The 23,128-nt window shown below is 35.6% G+C and overlaps 2 protein-coding genes across 6 annotated transcripts; both read right to left on the minus strand.

Moving 5' to 3' along the window:
* Window positions 1-648: 648 nt before the first annotated feature.
* On the minus strand, window positions 649-12,187 carry LOC130245771 (rhodopsin kinase grk7-b). Of its 5 annotated transcripts, none has more exons than XM_056478536.1 (5): window positions 11,588-12,187; window positions 9,401-9,838; window positions 5,668-5,939; window positions 3,445-3,453; window positions 649-985 (listed from the first exon to the last, which is right to left on the minus strand). In XM_056478536.1, the coding sequence occupies exons 1-5, from the start codon at window positions 12,185-12,187 to the stop codon at window positions 649-651; spliced, it is 1,656 nt and encodes a 551-aa protein (XP_056334511.1). The 5 variants fall into 5 exon arrangements, with proteins under 5 accessions (XP_056334511.1, XP_056334512.1, XP_056334509.1 ...); XM_056478537.1 differs by lacking the exon at window positions 3,445-3,453 and adding an exon at window positions 3,919-3,921; XM_056478534.1 differs by lacking the exon at window positions 3,445-3,453 and adding an exon at window positions 4,388-4,399.
* Window positions 12,188-14,848: 2,661 nt separating this feature from the next.
* Window positions 14,849-22,886, minus strand: rnf7 (ring finger protein 7). The gene is made up of 3 exons (XM_056478715.1): window positions 22,537-22,886; window positions 20,079-20,126; window positions 14,849-15,264 (listed from the first exon to the last, which is right to left on the minus strand). The coding sequence occupies exons 1-3, from the start codon at window positions 22,709-22,711 to the stop codon at window positions 15,146-15,148; spliced, it is 342 nt and encodes a 113-aa protein (XP_056334690.1). The 5' UTR covers window positions 22,712-22,886; the 3' UTR covers window positions 14,849-15,145.
* Window positions 22,887-23,128: the final 242 nt, after the last annotated feature.

Below are 23,128 nucleotides of genomic sequence, written 5' to 3' on the forward strand. Positions count from 1 at the left end.
ATTTAGAATACATTTAGAGTCTGTGTCATGTTAATGTATGAAAGAGAACTGTCACACATATTGTGTGCTGTATGGAATGCAAAATCTTTGAAGCTCAATATCTCAAAATCATTTAGAACGCAGATTTAGATCCTTATAATTCCAAGGTGACGATTTGTCTTTCAAACAACCACTCTTTAAATACACTTGGTATTTTAAGCAATTGATACTACAATCATACTATGGTAACATTTTAAAATAAGGGTCCATTATTAATGTATTTACTAACATGAACAAACAATTAGTAATACGTTTATCATGGTATTTATTCATCTTTGTTAACATTAGTTAATGCTATTTAAGTTAGATATGTTAACACTGTGCAGTGACTAATGAATAGTCACTGCACTGCACAATAACTGATTAATAAATGCTTGACAAGATTATTGATACTATTAACGTTATACTATACGTTAATGTTAGTAAATACATTAACTAATTGACCATTATTCTAAAGTGATACCCTTGGTTTAACACTGTAAATAGCCTTCTAAATATCGTCACAGGAATAAGCTATGAAAATCTGAAAACTTGTGTATAAAAAAATACATTAACGTTTTTTTTAAATAAGTTAAATATACAGCATGTTTAGTCATACAATAAGTTCTATCAGAGAAGAGTGCAAGATTTGGATTTTTGCTGCTCCTCATCGTCCAGTCCCGCTGCCGATTCCTTCCTGTTTGGGTCACTGAGCTCATCAAAGAGTCCGCTGTCGATCATCTCCTGCTGCCATGGAATCGGCACTGCCCCTGTGCTGAATTCCTTAAAAAACTTTTCGTCATCGGCATCAAATTTCACCCCCTTCACGTCAGAGAACTCCCGGATGTCACCTGCGTCCTTAGCATACACAACGTTAGGTTTGGGCTCCCATGGAGGTGGAATGAGCCCAGCTTCCAGTCGAGGGAAGTTGATGGATTTGAAGAACTCATGTTTTCGAGGGTCATCACTGTGAGCAAAATAATAATAATAATAATAATAAATTCACAAACAAAACAGTCAGGCATTATTATGGATGTACAGTTGAAGTCTACAGTTGATTTTATTTCTTTTTTAAAAATTTCCTAAATGATGTTTAACAAAGCATTGTTCACAGTATTTCCGATCCTTTTTTTTCTTTTAGGGAAAGTCTTATTTGTTTTATTTCGACTAGAAAAACAAGCAGGTTTTCAATTTTTTAAAATAATTATGTCAATCAATTCTTTGACAATTTTTCCAATATTACTAGCCATATTATGTACTACTTAAGCAATATTTTCTTTTTCCCAATTGGCTACAGAACAAACAGTTGTTATACAATGATTTGCCTAATTATCCAAGTTGCCTAATTAACCCAGTTAAGCCTTGAAATTTCACTTTTCCCTGAATACTAGTACCTTAAAAGAGAACTAGTAAAATATTATGCGCTGTCATCATGGATAAAAGATCAAGATTAAATAAGTCAGTAGAAAATAGTTCTTAAAACTATTACGTTTACAAATGTGTTGAAAAAAAATCCGTTAAACAGAAATTGGGTGAAAAAATATACAGGGGGCTAATAATTTAGGATGACTAATTATTCTGACTTTAACTGTATATGTCTGGTTAAAGCATATAGCATGATTATCAAATTATGAAATCACAGATTTTACTTTTACATTCTAAAAAGATCAGACATTAAATCATGCAATTTACGTCTAAAGATGTACAATACTGAAATGCTTTCAACATGTCTTTTTTTCCAATGTAGGAATATTCTGGAAAATGTTTTAAAAATGTACATTTATTTATTTAGTAGATGTTTTAAATCCAAAGCGATAAACAAAGGCGAAGTACAACAAAGACTGATCAAAAACAAGCAAATAGTAATGCAAAGTTTAAGACATTGTTCATAATCGTACAAACTAGAACAGAAATGATGAATTAGGAAAAATTATATTTATATAATATACGAATTATATAATATGAATATATGAGTTCAGATGCAAAAACCTCTAAATGCTGTCTGAAATTTTCTACTAAAATGAGCATTTTTCTCAAGCTTCTGTTCAGTAAATTCACTTTTATGGCAAAAAATAGGTTTTTTGCATTGCTTTAAAAGTTAAATAACTGAACCAAAATATTGGAGGCTGAGAAAAAAAAAATGCTCATTTTGGAAGAAAATTTCAGACGGCACTTAGAGGTTTTTGTATCTGAACTCTTCATATATTTATATAAAATATATTGAATAAAATTATATGATAAGTACTTCAACTTATTTTTATAACTTTTAAAATTTCAATTATGTGAAGCCTCAAATTGTAAAGTTACAATTCTGGCTTTAAAATTTTGAAACTCAATTATGAATTATTTTGTCTAATTTATGTAATTATAACAGTCATAATTATGAGTAAACCATCATCATTTCAAAATGTCATTTAACTAAGTTGAAATTATGACTTGATATTTAAACATCAACGTGTTGAAGTGGGTTTCCTCTGGGTGCTCTGATTTCCCCCACAGTCCAAAGACATGCACTATAGGTGAATTGAATAAACTAAATTGGCCGTAGTGTATGTGTGTGGATGAGTGTGTATGGATGTTTCCAGTACTGGGTTGCAGCTGGAAGAGCATCTGCTGTGTAAAACATATGCTGGATAAGTTGGCGGTTCATTCCACTGTGGCGACCTCTGATGAAAAAAGTGACAGCTGAAGGAAAATTAATAATTATATAAACATCTCAATCGCACGAAGGAAACTATTTTATGTATTTGTCAGAAAAGTGCCAAATTCATATAATTTAACGTGAGCTAAGTGTACTAAAATCTACAAATGAGATGCGAATTAGTTACAAATTGCCATACAAATTGCCAAAAAGTTACAAATTACCATCATTCTCTTGGGAATGCTGTAGTATACGGGCCTGTTAAGCCTGGTTTATACTCGAGGCATCTGCTAGTTCGCTTGAGTGCGCACAGCGAATGTGACGTCATCGCTGTCTTTGCGGAGGTTCGCTTTAGGTGCGTGTGACATGATTTCGGCCAGCGGAGCACATGATTTTTTTAAAGACTCGAGCGAACAGTTCGCGCGGCGCTGCGTTTTATTTGGGTTGAATATGAATCCCTTTAAAGAGATTTTGTCTGAAACAGGTAAGACTGTACAGACATCTTTATGATCCGTGATAAGAGAGATAACCAGATGATCAATAATTCTTGGCTAGAAATTGCAACAGCCGTGGGAAAGGAGAAAAGTTTTTGTTAAAAAGTTTGAAAAAAAAAACCTGAGGGATAAGTTTGTTAAAGCCAAAAGAGGCCATAGCAAAAGTGGTGATGTACACAATGTACACAATTACAGAAATGTGTTTTTCCACCAGTCATGGGTTTAACACTGATGTATGCATTACAATTTTGAATTTAAAACAATTTAAGAGTTACAAAATAATTAAGCAACAAATTATTTCTTTGTTAACTGGGAAGGAATATTTGAACCTATCGCTTTACAATAAACGAATGCCCTGTTTTTCTAGGCTTTACTGGTGATAATGGTCAGGAATGTTGGACCATTATTGCCTTTTTAGCATATAAGTAGAGGACAGAAACTATCCAGACAGTAATGTGTGAATTGTGGAGTGGCCTAAATCTAAAAAAAAATTAAATAAAATAAAAATCTGTATTTTAATACATAATAATAAAAATATATTTGAAGAGCAACCCATGTTCTGTCGTCATTAATATTTTAATGAACTTTAATAGGTAAAACTGTCCAAGATATGAACAAAAGCAAGTGATGCATCAAAGTTTAATTAAAAAAATCTAAAATGGTCATAAAAATCTTTATAATCATTAAAATAATTTTAAAAAACTATGAAAATAATTAGTTTAAAAATATTGAATGATATTAATGATATGAAGTAATTCCGGAAACTTTCTACTTCTCTTGTTATCTGTGCACAGTCAGCGAAGGTGCGCGATGGGGCGCCAGGCAAAAGTATAAATCCAGCTTTAGAACAGATAAACAGAACAAAGCAATTATATATTGAAAATCATCTTCCCTTCTGTCACAACCTATAAATAAAACGTTTTTTTTTTACAGACATTGACCAAACATCATTGATATCAAACTTCAGTGCTTCCCACACATTGACTGTACTTGGGCGCCTCGGTATTAATGGCCGCATAAGTATATTTAGTGACAAATTTTTTTACTGTTATTAACATCCTTTACAATTTTTTGTATCCAACCAATAACCAAACATCAGCGATAGATTAAGTAGAGGAAAACCAGCCTGATCTCACGAGAAAACGTAAGTATTTTACGTTTTGTCAGTTTAGTGGCTAATTGGTACGAGTCCAGTCGTACAAAATTGTACGATTTTAAAAAGGAGGCGTGGCACCTAACCCCACCCCTAAACCCAACCGTCACTGGGGAATGAGCAAATCGTTCGAAAATGTACGAATTAGATCGTACGAATTCATACAAATTAGCCACTAAATCAAAAAGTTACGAATTGCCATGAGATTGTGTTGGGAAAACCTGTTTCATTATGTGTGCACGAGACTTGTCAACACTCCAACGCTCCAATGCAGACCCACAGAGATGCACCTTTTTGGGACTTAATTTTTTTTTGTCCGGCTCAGGTTCTAAATCTCATAAATTCGAATTCCAGGAATTAACTTTTGCTTTCGCTTTCTTAAATTTGTATTTTATTAACTTGATGATGTTAATATATTACAGGCTTTTTTATATACATGTCTAAAAAGTTCAAGTTTGCTTTGAACTTAAAAGAAAGAGAAGCAGATTTTACCAGTCAGTGGGATGGCTCCTGAATAGCATAAAAGAAATTGTGGATGTCTTTTTTTTTTTACTTTAACCTGTTGAAAAGAAAGTGTATAACAGTTTCATAATAAATGAAATTATTGTTAAAAAAAATAATGTTTTGTTTGTCACATATAGTTAACAATTCGGCTACCACCGCAAGTAAATTTCAAACCTGTGGGAAGCACTGAACTTGATGTGACACGTGTCAAATGCCATATTTGATTTTAGAGCTGCAGATTGTCAGTGAATTATAACTTAATGTCAGCTTCCTAAAAAGTACTTAAAGGAGGTGTTTTCCAGTGATTCTGATGAATTGTGGAGTTTTTTGGGTCATTTTTAATATGACAGAAACTGTCTATAGATTCATAAAACATTTTCCTCTAGCTGCCATGGAAAAATGAACTGTGTAGGTTTGGATCGACGCAAGGGTAAGTAAATAACATAATAATTTTACTTCTGGGTGAAACTGTTCCTTTAACAGGAACTTTGCTGCATTTGAAATAGTATCAGCAACTTTGGGAACAGTATTGTGTCTTAATATGTAATATAAACCTACAAGCAATGAAGCTGGTATTGAATCATTTGGTGTCTTCACCCACAACATGAAAGATCCAAAGCTATTATCTTTTAACGTTCATGCTTTTCTCCATCCAAACCCATTGCTGAGGCTCCAAACCCACTGCCAGTGCTGACAGACACAGCCTGTTGCTTCCATTTGCTGGTATAATTTTGCTGACAGAGTAGATTCTGCTCTTATATTGGCACACAGAGGGCAGAGTTGGACTGACCATGTCCTAATAATGACCTAGAGTGGAAACAGTGTATCTTCCTGCCATGAAATACAGAAACACTTACTTGCTGCCAAGGCGGTCCTCAATGTTTCTCTTCAGAAAAAGACTGATAATGTCCTTTGAGGGAGCATCAAAATTTTGGTGTTCAAATTTGACCTCATCTTCTAGAGTTCTTCGTAACAACTCTTCTTTGGCAACCTTTTCTTTGTGGTCTCTATAGGGGACGCGACCGGCCACCATCTCATAGATGCTACAGCCTAAAGCCCACCAGTCTACTGAGGTACGATACGGTTCCTGCTTCAGGATCTCTGGCGCCATGTACCCCTTGGTGCCAGCCTATGTTGGAAAAGACAACAAGAGGGGTTATGAAGAAAATCATTCGTCCTTCTTGAAGCCACCTGAAAAAACATTTTAAATCATATTTTATGTTTATATCATGGTACAGACTCTATGGCCTTTTCATACTTTCTAAAATTAAATTTAAATACACTGAAAGTCCTTTCCTATGTAAACAGTAACCCTTGGAGGCCAAATGCTCTTTTAAACTAGGCCGTGCTGTGCCAAATCAAATCAATTCCAGCTTTGGGTAATACCAAGATTATCACCAGTAAGGGGTTATTCAAGGTTTTGTGGTGCCTCTAGCTTTGAATTTTCCTTCTAATTAGAGTTATTCTAATGAGAAAACAGTGTTATCTGTCTCCAAAACGTATATGAATACAGCATTGGCAATTAAATTGACCGATTTTATTATATGTATTACGATGTGTCCTGCTGTGTTTCTCTGGTGAAGGCATACCTGCCAACATTTGTCTGCTGGGGGTGGTTAGTGATTGTAGGGCACAGGTGTCAAACTTGAGGGCCGCAACTCTGCACAGTTAAGTTCCAACCCTAATTAAAAACACCTGATCAAACTATTTGAATCCTTCAGGCTTGCTTGAAACCTACAGGCAAAGGCTGTGGTCACACCAGAGTTTGTGTGTGCGAAATTCTGTCGTGTGGCGCTGCGAAAAGGGGCGGGATTAAACAAGATGATTAGACATTTAAAAAAGCGAGCGATTGCTCCATGTTTTAAATTTCTGTCCAGAGAGGTCATGTTTTGATCCTCGATTGGTCTCACGCAGTCAAATGATGCGATTTTGCAGGTCAGAGTTCACCAAGCTTGAACTTTGCACTGCAGCAACATGCAAAACTTGATGCATGACCTTGCGCTTCCGGTCTGACGCATTCGTGTGCATATGAATGGAAGTCTATGGGAGGAAAAGCCCAGTGTGACCGCAGCTAAATGTGTTGAACCAGGGTTGGCAGAGTTTGACACCCCTGTTGTAGGTGGTTTGCAACTGTAGCCAATCAGGTATCATACGAATTACAGAAGATTTCTGGGAGAAATAGCTAAACGGGAGGGTGACGGGAGATGTGTGTAAAACATGGGAGACTCCTGGGAAAAATGGGAAAATTTTCAGGTATGGGTTAGTCTGGGATATAGGCTCCAGCATTCTTGTAACACTATAGGACGAACTTTTGGAAGATATATGGCTGAATTTGAGGAGTTATTTATTATTTTAATTACATTAAGGTATACTAAACTGATGTACTTCACTCAATGTCTTTCCTTTGGCTCAGTCCCTGATTTATTAGGGGTCGCCACAGTGGAATGAACCACCCTGAGGTATTATATCAATACAAAATTTCCTAGACTAGTTACAAACTTACCCTTGGCCAGTGTTTCTCAACCCTCTTCCAGAAGGCACATTACCTCTACAGTTGCATCTGAATATGCCATTCCTTAAAATATAGTATGAGAATAGAGCATGAGCAAAATTATAATAATCATGAGAAAATATTCAATGAATTGTACATCACAAATATTGATGGCTTTTTAACGAATTGCCTTTAATCTTCTCTTGTACTTGTATAACCCACTTTTTTGGCCAGGATATTGAAGTGCACAATCGAAGGACATTTTACTATCCCATGAGGCCATGAATACCGCTGTTAAACAAATAAAAACCTGATAAGGTTAATCAGGGGCCTCATTTATAAATGTGTCTAACAAACAAAACGGGAGTGAAAATGTGCATACGCTACCTCCCCCACGCAGTTCTCTATACAAAGTTTCTCTGGAAAGTTCCATACCTAATGTGTAACGAAATTGTGATGCTGAATGCAGTGTTTGTGATAACCCTTCTTGATTTATCTTCTCGTTTGTAAGTTGTTTTGGATAAATTTGCATGCTAAATGAATAAATGTGAATGTTTTATGTTTGTTACAAATAAATCCATAGTTGGGTCAAATGTGGAGAACATCCAAAAATTGATGTAATGATGTAATGGAGATTGGTAAGATCAGTAATGGTAAATATTACTTACCTGACCTCTCAGCAGACATGCTAGCAAAGGAAGCTACAGGCTTCCAGCTTCAGTGTTCTTTTTAGTGTGTGTAACGAGTAAGGTGTATGGCACCTTTATGAGCATGCACCCTTTTTTTTATGTTGTTGCATAGGTTGCATTAGACACGAGCCCCTGCATATATGTGAGGGTAATGTACTCTGTTGCTCTGTTTTTTTTTTTCCTTTTCTTCAGTAATCCTGTGTGCGGCATTTAGTTTGTAAAGGAAAGTATACTTATTTTCTGCACAATAACTACTACTGAGGGAAAATCATCTTTGCAAACTTTGTTCATTTTGAGGGCTATCCATATTGCTCTGTATGCAGGTCGTTACCTGTGCATGACTTTCATGCCAGTTAATGCTAATTCAAATCCCACTTGGAACTAAATAGGTCACATAAGACTCTAGAAACAGGGCTGGAAACTCACCTCTGGGAGAGCGACAGTGAGTTCAATTCAAATTAAACATACCTTGAACCAGCTAATCAAAGGGTTCAAGGTTACTTAAAAGTGCTAGGGATGTATATAAATGCAGGTTTGGAACTAAAGTCTGGATGAAGGTACTGTACTCTTAGGAGCAGGGTAGGATACTGCTAACTTACGGTTCATTTTTAAAAGTACTTTGCAAAATTGTCATCATGCATTTATGATTATAGGTAACAATGGGATCTTTCTGTGCTCATGTGTTCAGCAGTGGTTAGCACTGTGACCTCGAAGCAAGAAGGTTCGTGTCCTGACTATGTGTTTCTGTGTGAAGCTTGCATGTTCCCACTGTGTTGGAATTTTACCAGGTGCTCCAGTTTTATTAGTCCAGCATTACTGAGTCCAAAGACATGCAGTACAGGTGAATTGGATAAAAAACAAACAAAAAAAAATGGTTAGAGAGTTGGACTTGGGATCCAAAGGTCATAGGTTCGAGTCCTGGTACCAGCAGAGATTGTTGGTGGAATGAATATCCACCTCAATACCATGGATGAGGTGATTCTCTTGAGCAAGATACCGAACCCCCACTGCTCGCTGGGCAGCCCACTGCCTTAGGTGTGCCCTTTGGCTAAAAGCATCTGCTAAATGTAAATCAGCAATAGTGTGTGTGGGTGTTTCTCAGCTCTGGGGGTTCATGAGTTAGTGTACTCTCAGTGCTTGGTTGGGGCAGAAAGGGCATCTGGGGCATAAAACATATGCCAGTGTAATTGGTGGTTCATTCCGCTGTGGTGACCCCTGATAAATCAGGAACTAAGCTGAAGAAAAGTGAGTGAGTGTTCATCTCAAGTGATGGCAAATATATTTTGCATATTTTAGACTTCAAACATTTGGTTTAGCTAACTACTAATTTTCAACACCCCAAAAACGTTACACAGGACATATCCCAGGAGACAGTTGTGTCTTCACAAAAGCTTATCTTTCTTTCCTTACCTTTTGAGTAGTGGTTTTCCCATTGGGTAGCTCCACAGCTAGACCAAGGTCTGACAACCTGCACTGGCCTTGACAGTCTAATAGGACATTCTCTGGCTTCATGTCCCGATACACAATGTCCATGGAATGTAGGTGTAAGATACCGCTGGTGATCTGTGCCGTGTAGTGAATGATGCGCTCCATCTCAATGCCAACCTCCCCAACATGGAAGATGTGGTACTTCAGATCCCCTCCGCTCATCAGAGTCATGACCAGACACAGGTGGGTCTTTGTGTCAAACGCATAAGCCAGGTTTACAATAAACAGGCTGTTCACCATCTCCAAGATTCTTTTTTCCAGTAGAGCCATCTTTTCCCCACTTTTTTTCTTCAGACGCTTTTTGTCTAGTTTCTTGCAGGCATACATCTGACCTGTGGTTTTGACCTGAACACCACATACCTGTACAGAACGGAGTTCAAAAGGGCACTATTACAGTTTCTAGTTACCAGTGAAAATTGACACTTGAAATACTATTCAGATCTATCTATTCTTCAACCAAAAATAGGGGTTGGCAGACTCAGTTCTGGAAAGCCAACAGCCTTGCATCCAGCCTTGAATAAACAATAAATCCACCTGCCCCTAGTGCTCCAGTAGTACTCAGACCTCGATTAGCTTGTTTAGGTGTTTGATTAGGATTAGAAGAAAAACTCTGCAGGACTGTGGCCCACCAGAATTGAACTTGCCTACCCCTGTTCCAGAGGATGTCTGAGCTGTGTACCAGACTTTTTAAAAAAAATTACCAGTTTTTATATTTTAAAAAGTACCTAGAAATCTTTTACTAAATGTCAGTTTATTCAGCAAATGCATTATTTGCACATCAAACCTGCCAAAAACAACCTCAAACGAGCATTAAAAACTTACTGAGGTAAGATTTTTTTAATTAATTGGTATTTCTATCTCTCTTTTCTCATGTGTACTTCAAAATGTGAATTAACAGGGAGACGGAAATCCTGGTAAAGTCCTGCATATTTGAGTTTCTACCCTAAATAAAAACACCCAAACCAGCTAATCAAACCCTTACTAGAAAGTTCCAGAAAGGTCTGCAGGACACATTTTGGACACCCCTACCATAAACTCAAATAACAGACCGAGCTAGAAGCTGTTGGTTTATTGAAATGAAAAACAAAAAAAACAAAACAAAACATGAATGACAGTGTCACTGCTATCACAGTACACTTCTGGGGAAATCAAGCCATGATTTGCTTAGCAGATTTTATTGTGTAGGTAGCTTTCCTAATGCACATTCATACTTTCCTAATGCACATTCTTGGTCTTATTCTGAATTGCTTTCATTTATCTTTTCTGTTGATATCACATGGTCGAAACTGTATAATGCTGACTAATGAGCCTTTAAAAATGAAACTTATAGTCAGTCAGACTTTAAAGTAACAGTATTTAGTTTTTGAAAAAAGGCTGATTTTACAACTCTCCTTTCACAAGACTACAGAGGTTAGCAAATTTTCCTATTTAAAGCATAACTCTTGGCAAGTTCCATCATACACAAAATTAAATGTTATTTTCAGGCTAATATGACTAGGGACTATACTCTTAATCTGGCACAATATGCAAGAAACTTTGCTGTTGTAGCATAGCTGCAACAGGTAAAGTAATATTATTTACTTCTGTAAAATCCAGTTAAAATGAATATACTTCAGAATCAGCACCAAAGTAATTATGTTCTAAAATTTCCCTCACAAATGTCTCCATGATTGCAAGACATGCAAGACCATGTTGGTTACAACTGATTTTGAGGCACCAGGCAATGTCATCGCACCTGTTGCAGCCATGTTCCTTGATTATTACATCGAAATGAGAGCATAGTTCCTTGCTATCACAGCCTGAAATAAGCAACCTTTCATTTTACGTCAGTCCTAGTACATGTAACTACAGAAAAGTCAAAGCTTTAAGTAGGAAAATTATCGAAACTCTTTGGTCATTTTTGAGTGAGATACTAAGGGTCTAATCCAATTTAATAAATATTTTCAAACGTACAATCCAAAAGGCATGAATGTAAATATAATTAACCAATTCAGACCTAATTCATATCCAATCATACAAGCTACTGTACCAAGCAGGACTTTGCATATAAGATGGACAACTACTAAAATATTGTATTCATTTGCAAGTTGTAAGAGAGCAAACACTCACCTCTCCAAATCCTCCTTTCCCCAAAGTCCTAAACTCATAGAAGTATTTCTCAGTGATGGGCTGCTTCTCAAACTTCTTCCACTGCACAAACCTGTCAAAGAATGGGCTGGTCTGATACTCCTCAAAAGGTTGTCCTCTAAGGAACTTTTGCGTGGCTTCTTTCACTTGTCCCATCATCACCTCCTCAAAGTCCTTCTCAGAGACAGCTTTGCATTTCTCTGCGACATCCTCTGTCAGAAAAGCCAGGAAACATTTGGAGTCTGCTTTGCAGAATTTGTTAATGATATTCAGTCTAGCTTCTTCTTTAGCTTCTGATTCAGCCAAATCCCAGCAATTCAACTCATCCAGAAACTCTGCAGCAGGCAGGTACTCTGGACTGGAGACTGAAAGGAACTGTCGGAAACATGCTCTCCCGATGGGCTGCTGCTCACAAATGTCCTCAAAGCCCTTGGAAACGGATGCACGCACATCTGTACAGTTCCCAAGATGAGGAAGACCTAGGCTACATCTTCGTTTCTTGATCTCCTTCTCGTCTAGACTCTGCGCTTTCAGGTAGTCCGTGTTGGCCACCAGGTTCTTCAGTCCACCCATGTCACTCATGGCTGTGGTGAGGTGAAGAATCAACTATATGACGCTCTGGGTTAAAATGAAGACGGTCTGAAATGTAGGCAGCGGCACAGTGGCACGTTCTGATATGATCAGGAACAACGAGGCTTTGGTGCCAAGTCTTCGGTGTGCCACTCACGTAATTGCTCAGTCAGAATTAAAAACCTTAAAAGGGATTTTCTCTTAAGTGTCTTTGTATGCTAATTCATGGATACTGCTCAAGGAAAGGAACCTAAGAGGCTTTGGACTATGTTTAGCCACAATGCTAAGAGGCAGACAATGCAATTGTTGCTTCTTAGTGCTCAGTCCTTTACTCTTAACTTAAGCTCTCAAAAGAAAATGTTTTTACATTGTAAAACATCTCACATTGCAATCAGCTATTCAGTACAGCGCTTAGTGTTATAACCTTTATGTGCCACCTCAAATTACATTTTAATTCCCCAAATGCTGATATACTGTAAGCCGGTAGATTGTATTGCTTTCAGTATTCTGAGATTCCCAAGAATTACAGAGTATTAGAGCTCATTATATGAGCACAATGAAGGACAAGTGTTTGAGAATAAACCTATATTAGATGTATAAATTACAGTAAAATGTTAACTTGGCCACTTTTAACCCAGTTAAGAATTTATGCTGGCGATTGTTCAATACACAGCTGCCATCCTACTACTGTAATGGTTTAGTGTTCAGTGTTTCTCAAATACATTCCTGGAGGACCACCAGCTCTGCACATTTTCCATGTCTCCTTAACCAAACGCACCTGATTCAGATCATCAGCTCATTAGGAGAGACATAGGAGACATCTAAAACATGCAGTGTTGGTGGCCCTCCAGGAACATGGTTGAGAAACACATATAAATGACCAGGGCTGCATCCGAAATTGCATATTTCCATATTTATAGTACACTAATAACAGTAGTCAAGCCAAATAGTATGTCCAAATTCATAGAATTCAAAAAACAGTATTCAAGAAGTACCCGGATGACCTACTAGTTCGGCGAAATTCTGAAGTGCGCATCCGATGCACACTACCCTATCCCATGATGCACTGCGAGATAATTCAAGAATGCGAGTAAAGCAACGCAACTGGCATGGGTAGGTCATGTGATCATGACAAAATGGTGGATGTAGTATGACCAAGTTTCCTTCAAACTGCTCACATTCATACTGTATAGAATGTACTTTTCTAACGGTCGAGTAGTACATTTACATTCAAATTCAATACTTACTGAGTAGTATGTAGTTACAGATGCAGCCCAGATCTATTTATTGTGTTAAGAGTTAACCTTTTTTTCTCTTTTTACAAATTAGAAATAAATTGTTTAGCTAGAATTCAGTTTTGTGAAATGTGTTTGTAGAGTAGCCTAATATAGTTTGTGCCTGTCTGTACTACACTACCATTTTATTCATTAATGTTTTAATTGGTAAGATCATGTGGCAGCCAAAAAGTATCTAACATATATGAATATACATGATTTCAAATACAATCTACAAGGCACCTAATGTTGCTGGGCTGTAATTCTTAGTGAATTTATCGTGAATATATATGACACATTTCTGTTAAGTCTCAATGTTTTAAACCTCATGTCAACCACCAAAATACAGAGCTCAGTATAATTAAGTACTCTCCATTTTGAAAATGAATATTTTTATTTATTGCTAAGTGAATATAGGCAATGTATTTTGGTGCATTTAGGCAAAACAGATTTATTGAACAGATATGTTTGGTGACTAAAATATCATTTTAATAATTATATTTAGAAATTGAAAGATAATACAATTCAAGCAAAATATAGCAAAAAAAATTAAAATAATAAAAATACTACCTACAAAATTTCAACAATTTTTTTTCTATATTTTTGCTTCTCTTGATTTTTTAAAAAATTGTATTTAATATTTTTTCTATAACATAAATTTGGGTGTTCTAGTTTTTGGACCATTATCATAAATTATTCTGTTAGACAAGCTCAGTACTGATAAAGCTTAGCTTAGGCTTCAGTACTCACTAATCTAATGTATATACACAAATATAATATTGTACAGCTTCCTATTAAAAATATTAATTGGTACTCATACATGCTGAGCACTGAACATATTTAATACTCTTAATTATGCTCTCTAGAACAAAAGCCCATGATGAGAAATACAACAGGGGGAGTATTAATATAAATTTATTTCATTGCTGTTGACTGAAAAGACTGCATCAGAATCAAGTAACTAAAACTTTGATTGTGAAATTGTTCTTATGGACTAATCGCAAGCTCTCAAATGCTGAGCTAATTGTTTCACTGGAATTAGCGGAGGATGGAGAAATAAGCAGGGTACCGGAGGAAGACTTATGAAATGCTTTGTCAGAGAGGTCTTAGCTCTCAACACAAGCCACAAAGGAAAATTTAGATTTGTTATATTTATAAATTTACATATATTTTTCCTTTCTAGTTTTGTGCTGTAAAATATTTTAACAGATAAAATTTGTACTTTGCATTTATAAAATATGCATACTTGCAAAAAAATTTTATGAAGACATAATATCCTTACTACTGCCCCATCAATGGAGGTCTTTTTAAAGCCATTTGAATAGTTGTAATAAATAATTAATTTAAAACAAGCATAATAAGAAAATGATTTTTAAAAATCACCAGTAACACACTCCTATAAACATCATTTTTATTTATTTATTTCTAACATAATTAAAACACACACTCACAGTTAGAACAAAGCACACACTCAAGTGAATCTTCCCGGAGCTCTTCTTAATGCTGTATGAGGTGACAGAGGGATGAAGTCCTGGATTTCTGCCTCCATGGTTTTACTTGAACAGTATCATACATGCACACACAGAGGTTTTCTTACACACTCAGCACCTGGAGAGGCTCTGAAGTCAGTCTGGTCTCCCTAAGTGGAGTGGTGCCAAAGTGGACGGATGAAAAGTGGGTAACAAAGCTTGAATCTTCACTTGCCGATCCTCTGTACCACCCAGTCCTGTTGGCATAGTGGGCATCTATTGTTCTGCTTCACCCAGAGGGACATGCAGCAGTTGTGGAAGGAGTGGTTGCACTCGCCCCACACCACTGAGAGAAAGACACAATAAAAGACTGTAATCAGGGTATATGCAGGAGTCCTAAAGGTAATTTCAATACCCTTTTAAGACTTTATAAAGACCGTCTCAGAATATTTTAAGACCTCATCGCCACCAAGTTCTAATCAGTATCAAACCTTTAACTTAATAAACAGTTGTAGTTAAATGAATCAATCGAGCACAACCATGCAACAGAACTCGGATAAGCTTGGAGGAAACAAAGCTTGAAAGAATGAATTACGCCGCTGTTTTCAGCAACAGGCTTCAGCCACTGTTAAAACTCGTCTTCCTCCAACCAGGAGTACGCAAACTTACATTTGCCCATTTTGCAGTCTGTTTCGCTCTATGGTTTCGCTACATCTGGAGAGCGTCACATCATTTTCCCGCATTTGTCGCCAATTACGTGAAATCACCCGGACGGAGAAGCTTGCCCACACACTTTGCACTTAAGCAAAATTTAAGACCTTGTAAAAACACCATTAAGATTTTTAATACCTTTTAAGGGCCTTTATTTTCTCATAATAGATTTATCAACTTTTAATACTTCGTAAGACCCCGCGGACACCCTGGTAATGGAGGTAAAAATATATATATTATAATAATAATTTTTGTTCCACAGAAGAGAGAAATAGTGGGTTGTATTGATGTGAGGGCAATTTTTTTTTTCTGAGTAGTATTTATGCGTCTTGTGAATTAAGTAGCTTGTTTATTTCCATAATATCGGCTTCATTTGCTGTTACGTAGGAGATAAATTTGAGGACACTATTATGACAATATTAACGGAATGAATTAAAACCATTTAACAAAAATTTACTTCTAAAATTAAAATAAGCACATTTGACGACTCTTGAAAAACAGAGTTTTAATAATTGTCCTATTTAAAGCTTGACTTTGTTACATCGTGTGCAAAGGCCGTCGGAAAATGAAAAGTATTTTTTGATTATTATGCCAGAATGATAGTTCCTAGACATATATCGACATAGAAAATAGCACCTATTCATTTTTCATTAGTCTTAGTTAGGGCTGCACATTGTATTGTTTCAGCATCGATATCACAATGAGTGCATCCACCATAGTCACATCGCAGGATATGCAATGTTGAGTCAGAATTATAGCTGATCAGGGGCCACAGAACACATGTGATTTGTAGAGTCACTGCTAGGTTTAACCATTATAGAGTAAAAGTTTATCATTTGCATGTGGTTTACTTAGAATTTTGTCGTTTCAAGTAGCAATATCAACATTTCAAAGCAAAAATTAGATTATTTTACGTACCCCATTGGCATATAATGTTGCTTGTTTTAGGGGAAAACTTGACATTTCTACTGAAGGTGAAAACAAAACAATATTCTTGTTTGATATGAGTTTTTAGATTTTTGGACTTGAAACAAGACAAAGAAAAGCTTTTTTTTTGCATTGTGATTGTTTAATTTCTGTACCTGAATACAGTTAGACTCCCCGGAAAACTGTCAGACAGACCATCCTGTGAAATTGTATTCATAATCACAATATTTATGGAAGAAAAATGATACATAGTCATTTTCATTTTGGGTGACGTCGACCAATTAGGCATCTTACAATGTCTAATGTGAAACATCGTGATGGACGATGGCATCATCGTCATAGGCGGTGGTGAATTAACTATTTATGAATAATTAATTAATTAATAACAAATTAATTATTTGTAGCCTACAGTTTCAACTCCCTGACCCACATAGTCTTTGTTTTACCCATAACCAAACCATAAATCAATAAAGTTACACACAAATTACCACCTGTCAATCGCTTTTTCCATGGGACTCTGGTGTGAATAGGCAGAGTGACCTGTGTTGTTATAATGGCGTCGACAAACTTGGTTGGTAAAATAGGTGCACAACAAACAGGAACCCACCCACAGTATCTGAGGTTTTTGCTAAAATTACTAAGTACAAGCGTGAAAGTGAAAGATTGAAGCAATGTACTGACGCTGTAACATGTTACCTGATAGCTTCAAAAGACCGAAGAGTCATTAGATAGAGACAAGATTAATTAAATATCATGTTTAACTACTATAGTGAGACATAATCCAGCGGTACATCCTTGATAAACTGTCCGACGTGCACTGCTCTCTGGGGATTTGTGCTGAAAGCACCCGCTGACTGCTGGAGCTCAGATGCGCACATATGCTGCAGCGCAGTGTGTGTGTGGTCACGTTATGTGCGTTTTCAGCTGTATAATGTGGCTGTGGATCATTTTCGTTACAATATGCCATTTTAAAACTAAGATTTAATGGGGTCTAAGTGTGTATTCTTCGCGATTGGGTTGCTGCTGCTACGGGGGTGGGGCAGGGGATCGCAATGCCGGCTCAGCATCGTGATGTCTTTTGGCCAACGGCGATGGACTATCTACCCAAAACTATCGTGCAGCCCTAGTATTAGTACATGATGTAATTACAATATTTAAGCTTTACATAGGAAAAGTATCACTTCTTTGGCCTTTTTTAAGTGTGATGCTAATGGTCTAATCCGAATCAATGATTTATGCTAAGCTAAGATAAAAGTGTCCTGACGTACCTGGAGAGCAGCTGAATGATTTTTAAAAATAGTAAAACTCAATTGTGTAAATCTAAGAGATTTTTTCTATTCTTTTTTAATTCTATTCTTTTTTTTTTTTTTAAGTGGAGTGTTACATTATGAACAAAAATAAATACAACTTTATACAACACTCTTTTAATTAAGCTTCAATAAAATTAAAGAAGTGTTTTAGGTTCACACAACACATTTTATAAATGCTTATCCTAAAAAAAAAAGAAAGTTTTATATATAATTTCAGCAATTATTTAATTTTACCTTAATTTTACTTTAATTGTGTCTATCTGCTGCAAATATCAAGTGTGAGAATTGTCCTTTGATTTTATCAGTTGTCTAACCAACCAGTGTGGTGGCAAGGTGCATTTGATGACGCAAATGAATACTACGGATTGTGTCATCGGACATAGTACTTAACCCCAGGTTGCTTTAGTTGGATTAACCCTAATAAGTGTACAGTAAGTCACTTTGGAAAAAAAGCATCTGATAAGAGCAAAAGTATATTATTTACTAGAAGACATGTGCCAACAAGGCACTTAGCTCACATAGGAGATGATACACAGAATTGAGTTTGAGATGATTTTTTTTTCATAGTATAAAAAAAGAAAAAAAAAAAAAAAAAAAAAAAAAAAAAAAAAAAGAAGAAATGTAGAACTGGGGAAAAAAAAAAAGAAAAAAAAAATCAAGAAGTTCAACTCAAAACGGTTCCAGTTAATCGTAATGTAATGAACATCAGTTCTACTTTTGAGTATGAATTATCATACGCGGTAAACAACAGAATAATATGCAAGCACTGTACAAGGTCAACTCAACTCTACTAGCTCAAGCGTATTGGCTTCTCTCCAGTATGGTTACAAACTTCAAACCTTCAACTCTGCATGAACTGTGAGCTTCTGACTAAAGCAGTGACCTTCTAACTTTTTACAAATGGCCACAAAAAATTCTAAACTACAAAAAGTAACAACATTTTATTCCTTTTGTTTCTTTTATATTGTTAGTTTGCTAAGTGCAAGCATTTTTAAGAGATCACCCTTTACTGAACCTCAAATGGTTCCAAACTCTTGTGATTTTCTTTTTTTGAAAACAAAAGAGGATATTTTAAATAATATTGGAAACCAAAAACACTGACATCTATAGTAGGTAAAACAATTATGGAAGTCAATGGTTACCAGTTTCCAACATTTTTATCTTTTTTTGTTTAACAGAAAAAAAGTTTTAACTTGTTTTGTGACAAGTGAAGGGTGAGTAAATGATGACAAGACAGAATTTCTATTTTTGGCAGAATTTTCCATTTAAGTGCAAGGAATAATTCATGATAAAAAGCATTTTTATTAATACTACTATTAATATTACTATTAATAAAAAAAATTATTCAAGAATGATGTACAGAGCCAAGCGATGTAGAGGTACGCATAGACAAAATGTTGTCAAAAGTACTGACTTTAGTAATTGGTACTGAAAGTTAGCGGTATGAACCTACACTGGTCTCACGGTTCAGTTTGGTACGAATTGTGGTGTATGGAGCAGAGCAGACACATTGTGCTTACAAGTGTACAAAAACTGACTGTTATCAATTGAACCATCTATTAAAAACACACACACACACACACACACACACACACACACACACACACACACACACACACTGTTCATAAGACAGCTTATTCACCATAACAAGAATTATAAACATGTTTTACTTTTGCCTGACCTCAAAACATGAAATCTCATCAAACAGCTATTCTTTATTATTTTATTGAGAGAAATAAAGATTAAGGAAATATTAGTGAAGAGCAAACTGTACTGGCAGTGGACAGTGATGCCATCTGCTACTGGGGGCTTAATGTAATTAAGGCTGGTACTTAGTATGCCAGAAGTGATGCTACTGTTAAAAGTCCACGTGAACCAGAAGACTTTTATTTCAGTATGTTGATGTACTTACAACTGAAATGGAGTATTAAGTAGGGGGTGGGGCTTTCTTTTTGCACATCATTCCCTCATAGCAAACTAATGGTGAAAGGGGCGTGGCTAAGAATACCGTTTGTGGGTGAAGCCGTCAAACTGACGTCAACAAAGAAGGGCCGTCACTCCAAACATGAAAGCAAAGGGTCACACTTTTATTGAAGATTACCAAAACAAACATTTTGCTCCCAGTGGATTAACTTGCACTGATTAATTGTTCACCTAAAAATAACAATGTGTGCTAGCAAAATAAACACTGTACACAAAGATTTTAACTTACCAACACAGTCTTCTTGTTTGTTTTCAGCTTGACACCTCAAGCATGCATCTGAAATGGAGTGAAAAAGATATTCAAAAACATACCTGCTTCTTCATATTTTGTGCTAGAAGTAAACTAAAACTCAGCTGAAGTTGTAAATAAATATAAAATAGCAACAGATAAAAATTTTCTTCTATATTGTGATGTCTACATTCTTTATTTTTTTAAAACAATTTTTCATTTGCACATTTGGAAGGCAGCTAGTGAAGCATTTGTCAAATTTATTGTCAAGTCTGCCTTAAACGTACACTCAAAGATTGAGGTAAAGTTGGTTTTATATTTGCATGTTCATTTCTGAACAGTAACAACTTCTGACATGGTTTCTATATTATTTATTATGCTACTTTGAATATTCGATCTGAAATGGCATGTAAAATGACTTCAAAACAACATTAAACTATTTAATTGACTGTGAACAATGTTGTACTTTGATGGTGATTGGCTAATAATATTAGTTAAATATTTAGAATTTGCAAAGAATACTTTTCCGAAATTATGGAGAAAGTTCAAATATGCGAATATAAAACCAACTTTACCCCGATGACTCAAAGGTTGACAAATGCCATTTTGCAGGAGTGGGATTTAACGTATTAAATGTCAAAGAGAAAAAAATGCCACCAGAGGAAAGTCATTTTTCCTACAAGATCATAATTTGACATTTTGGTTAGACTAGATATTACAAAATCTTAATTATTCATAAAAAGATTTATGCAGTTTTAACTTCACACTGGATTTAACCCTTACTGTATGTACTGTTGGGGATGTTTTCATCCACTCTGGGGTGATATTGTGTCTTAATTTGGCCATATCTTTTTCTGTGTTTCAGCTATCAGAATTATTTTTGATGACAAATCTTATTTTGAGAAAATGCTTTGAATAAAAAAAAAAAACCTCAACGATACACTCTGGCCAAATATTCTACCCTTTTGTGTGTGTGTATATATATATATATATATATATATATATATATATATATATATATATATATATATATATATATATATATATATATATATATATATATACACATACATTTTTTGCATAAATCTGTTAATCAACCTCAGTCCTGATCAAATTACAGGATTTAACTCTTTAATTGCCAAATTTATAAAAACTGTGTCTGATTTGGAAGAAAAAACACACACAAAATGACATATTTTCAATATAAAAGTAATTGTGGACTAGATTTTTAAAAATCTTTTATCTAAGTCTTGGACATGTGAAACAACATTGCATTTGATGCATTTTCATTTTTTTCTCTCTATTTTACTGCTGGTGGCTGTTTTTGCCCCATTGACTTCCATAATAACCACATTTTTTCATTACAAAACCATGACACCATATAATCATGCATTTTTGATTGTTGGTGGTTTTCCCTGTTGAGAAGAGGTAAAATGTGTTATTTTTTACTGTTGATCATCAGTTGGCACCATTAACCCTTTAGACAGCCCTTAATTTTTGGATTTTATATGGAGTATAACAGCAAATTAAAGTGTGTACAGTACGTGTGTCTGTGAGTGACCTTTATGCACTTACCTTCGTGTGTCTGAGAAAATCAAAATATGTGCAATTCTGCTCTCAAAACTACATGGAGTAAATAAACAAAAAAAAAAGTGTATTTATGCACCATCAAATGTGGTTCTAATGGAAGTCAATGACAAAAACAGCCACCAACAGTAAATTAGGGAGAAAAAAAATTAAATCTAACAATGCATCAAAACCAATGTTGTTACTAATTGTGTACATATCCCAGATTGATAAAAGGTTAAAAAGAAATCCAGCCCACAACTACTGTTTATATTGAAAATACGTCATTGTGTGTGTTTTTCAGCAAATCAGTGACATCATTTGTGAACTTGGCAATTAAAGAGTTAAAATCCTTTTATTTTCTAAACAATTAGACTTAATAACATCATATGAAATCAGTCTGACTGTGACCAAACAATGTAAACGGCCTACATAATCTGCATTTTGCTATAAACTGTTAAACTAAGCATAAACTAATGTTTTTTCCCCTTCACATGTGCATTTGCACAATTCATACATTATCGGACATATCTACGTATCTGGTTCTTCAAAGATGCATCTTAGACGTCATATGAATTTGAATGTTAGTTTAATATTTATTAATTACATATAATGTTTGTTCTATGATTCTATTTGCATAAATGCATTTAGTCGTCCGGTTTAAACAGTATTTCATGCACTTTTCAATGTTCAAGTAAACATTTATATCATAATCGATTTAGATTACAAATTCTGTCTCTGTAGACTGCAGTGTGTTACTTTGCTAAAAACGACTCGGTAGTGTGTAAAACAGTTATCGGCAAATTGATCTACCTTCATTCTTGGTCTGTTTACTTATCTGAGAATTATAGAAATGCTATCAGCTAGCCGGTTAGCTAAAAAACATACTCACCCATGACTTGAACGCGACAAATAGCGCAGGTGTCACACTCCACATCCCAGCTCCACATGGCCACCGCATTCCACTTCTTCAGGGAGAACATTTTGTCGCCCCCTGATTTAGACCCAGAAGAACCGCTGTGAGAGTGTCCTAAACCTGGCTCATCACCGTCGTCCATCTCCGCCATGGCGAAGAGGCGTAGAAACAAAATGGCTGAGATAGGCTGGTCTGCAGACACGCAGATCGGCCTCCAGTCGGAGTTGTCTGTTAACAGGCCCCTGGCTGGATGTTTTAAAATACTGAGATGTAGAACTTTTTAAATAAACTCTTTAAAGTGCCAACACACACACACACACGCACGCACGCACGCACGCACACACACACACACTCACACACAATTTATTTAAAATGTATTGCTAATATTTCACTCATTCGTAACTTTCTTCTTTTCTTGTAACTATAGCCTACTATTTTTTTAATGTGAAGAATAGTACATTTTGATACACAACTATGTTGAAAAACTTTATAGCTTCAATACAATTGTTATCTGTTGAATAAATTAGCAAATTTGCTGTTATGGCAGTGATACCCAAAACAATTAGAA

The sequence above is a fragment of the Danio aesculapii genome, chromosome 18 (genome assembly GCF_903798145.1).
Source record: "Danio aesculapii chromosome 18, fDanAes4.1, whole genome shotgun sequence".
Taxonomy (NCBI): domain Eukaryota; kingdom Metazoa; phylum Chordata; class Actinopteri; order Cypriniformes; family Danionidae; genus Danio; species Danio aesculapii.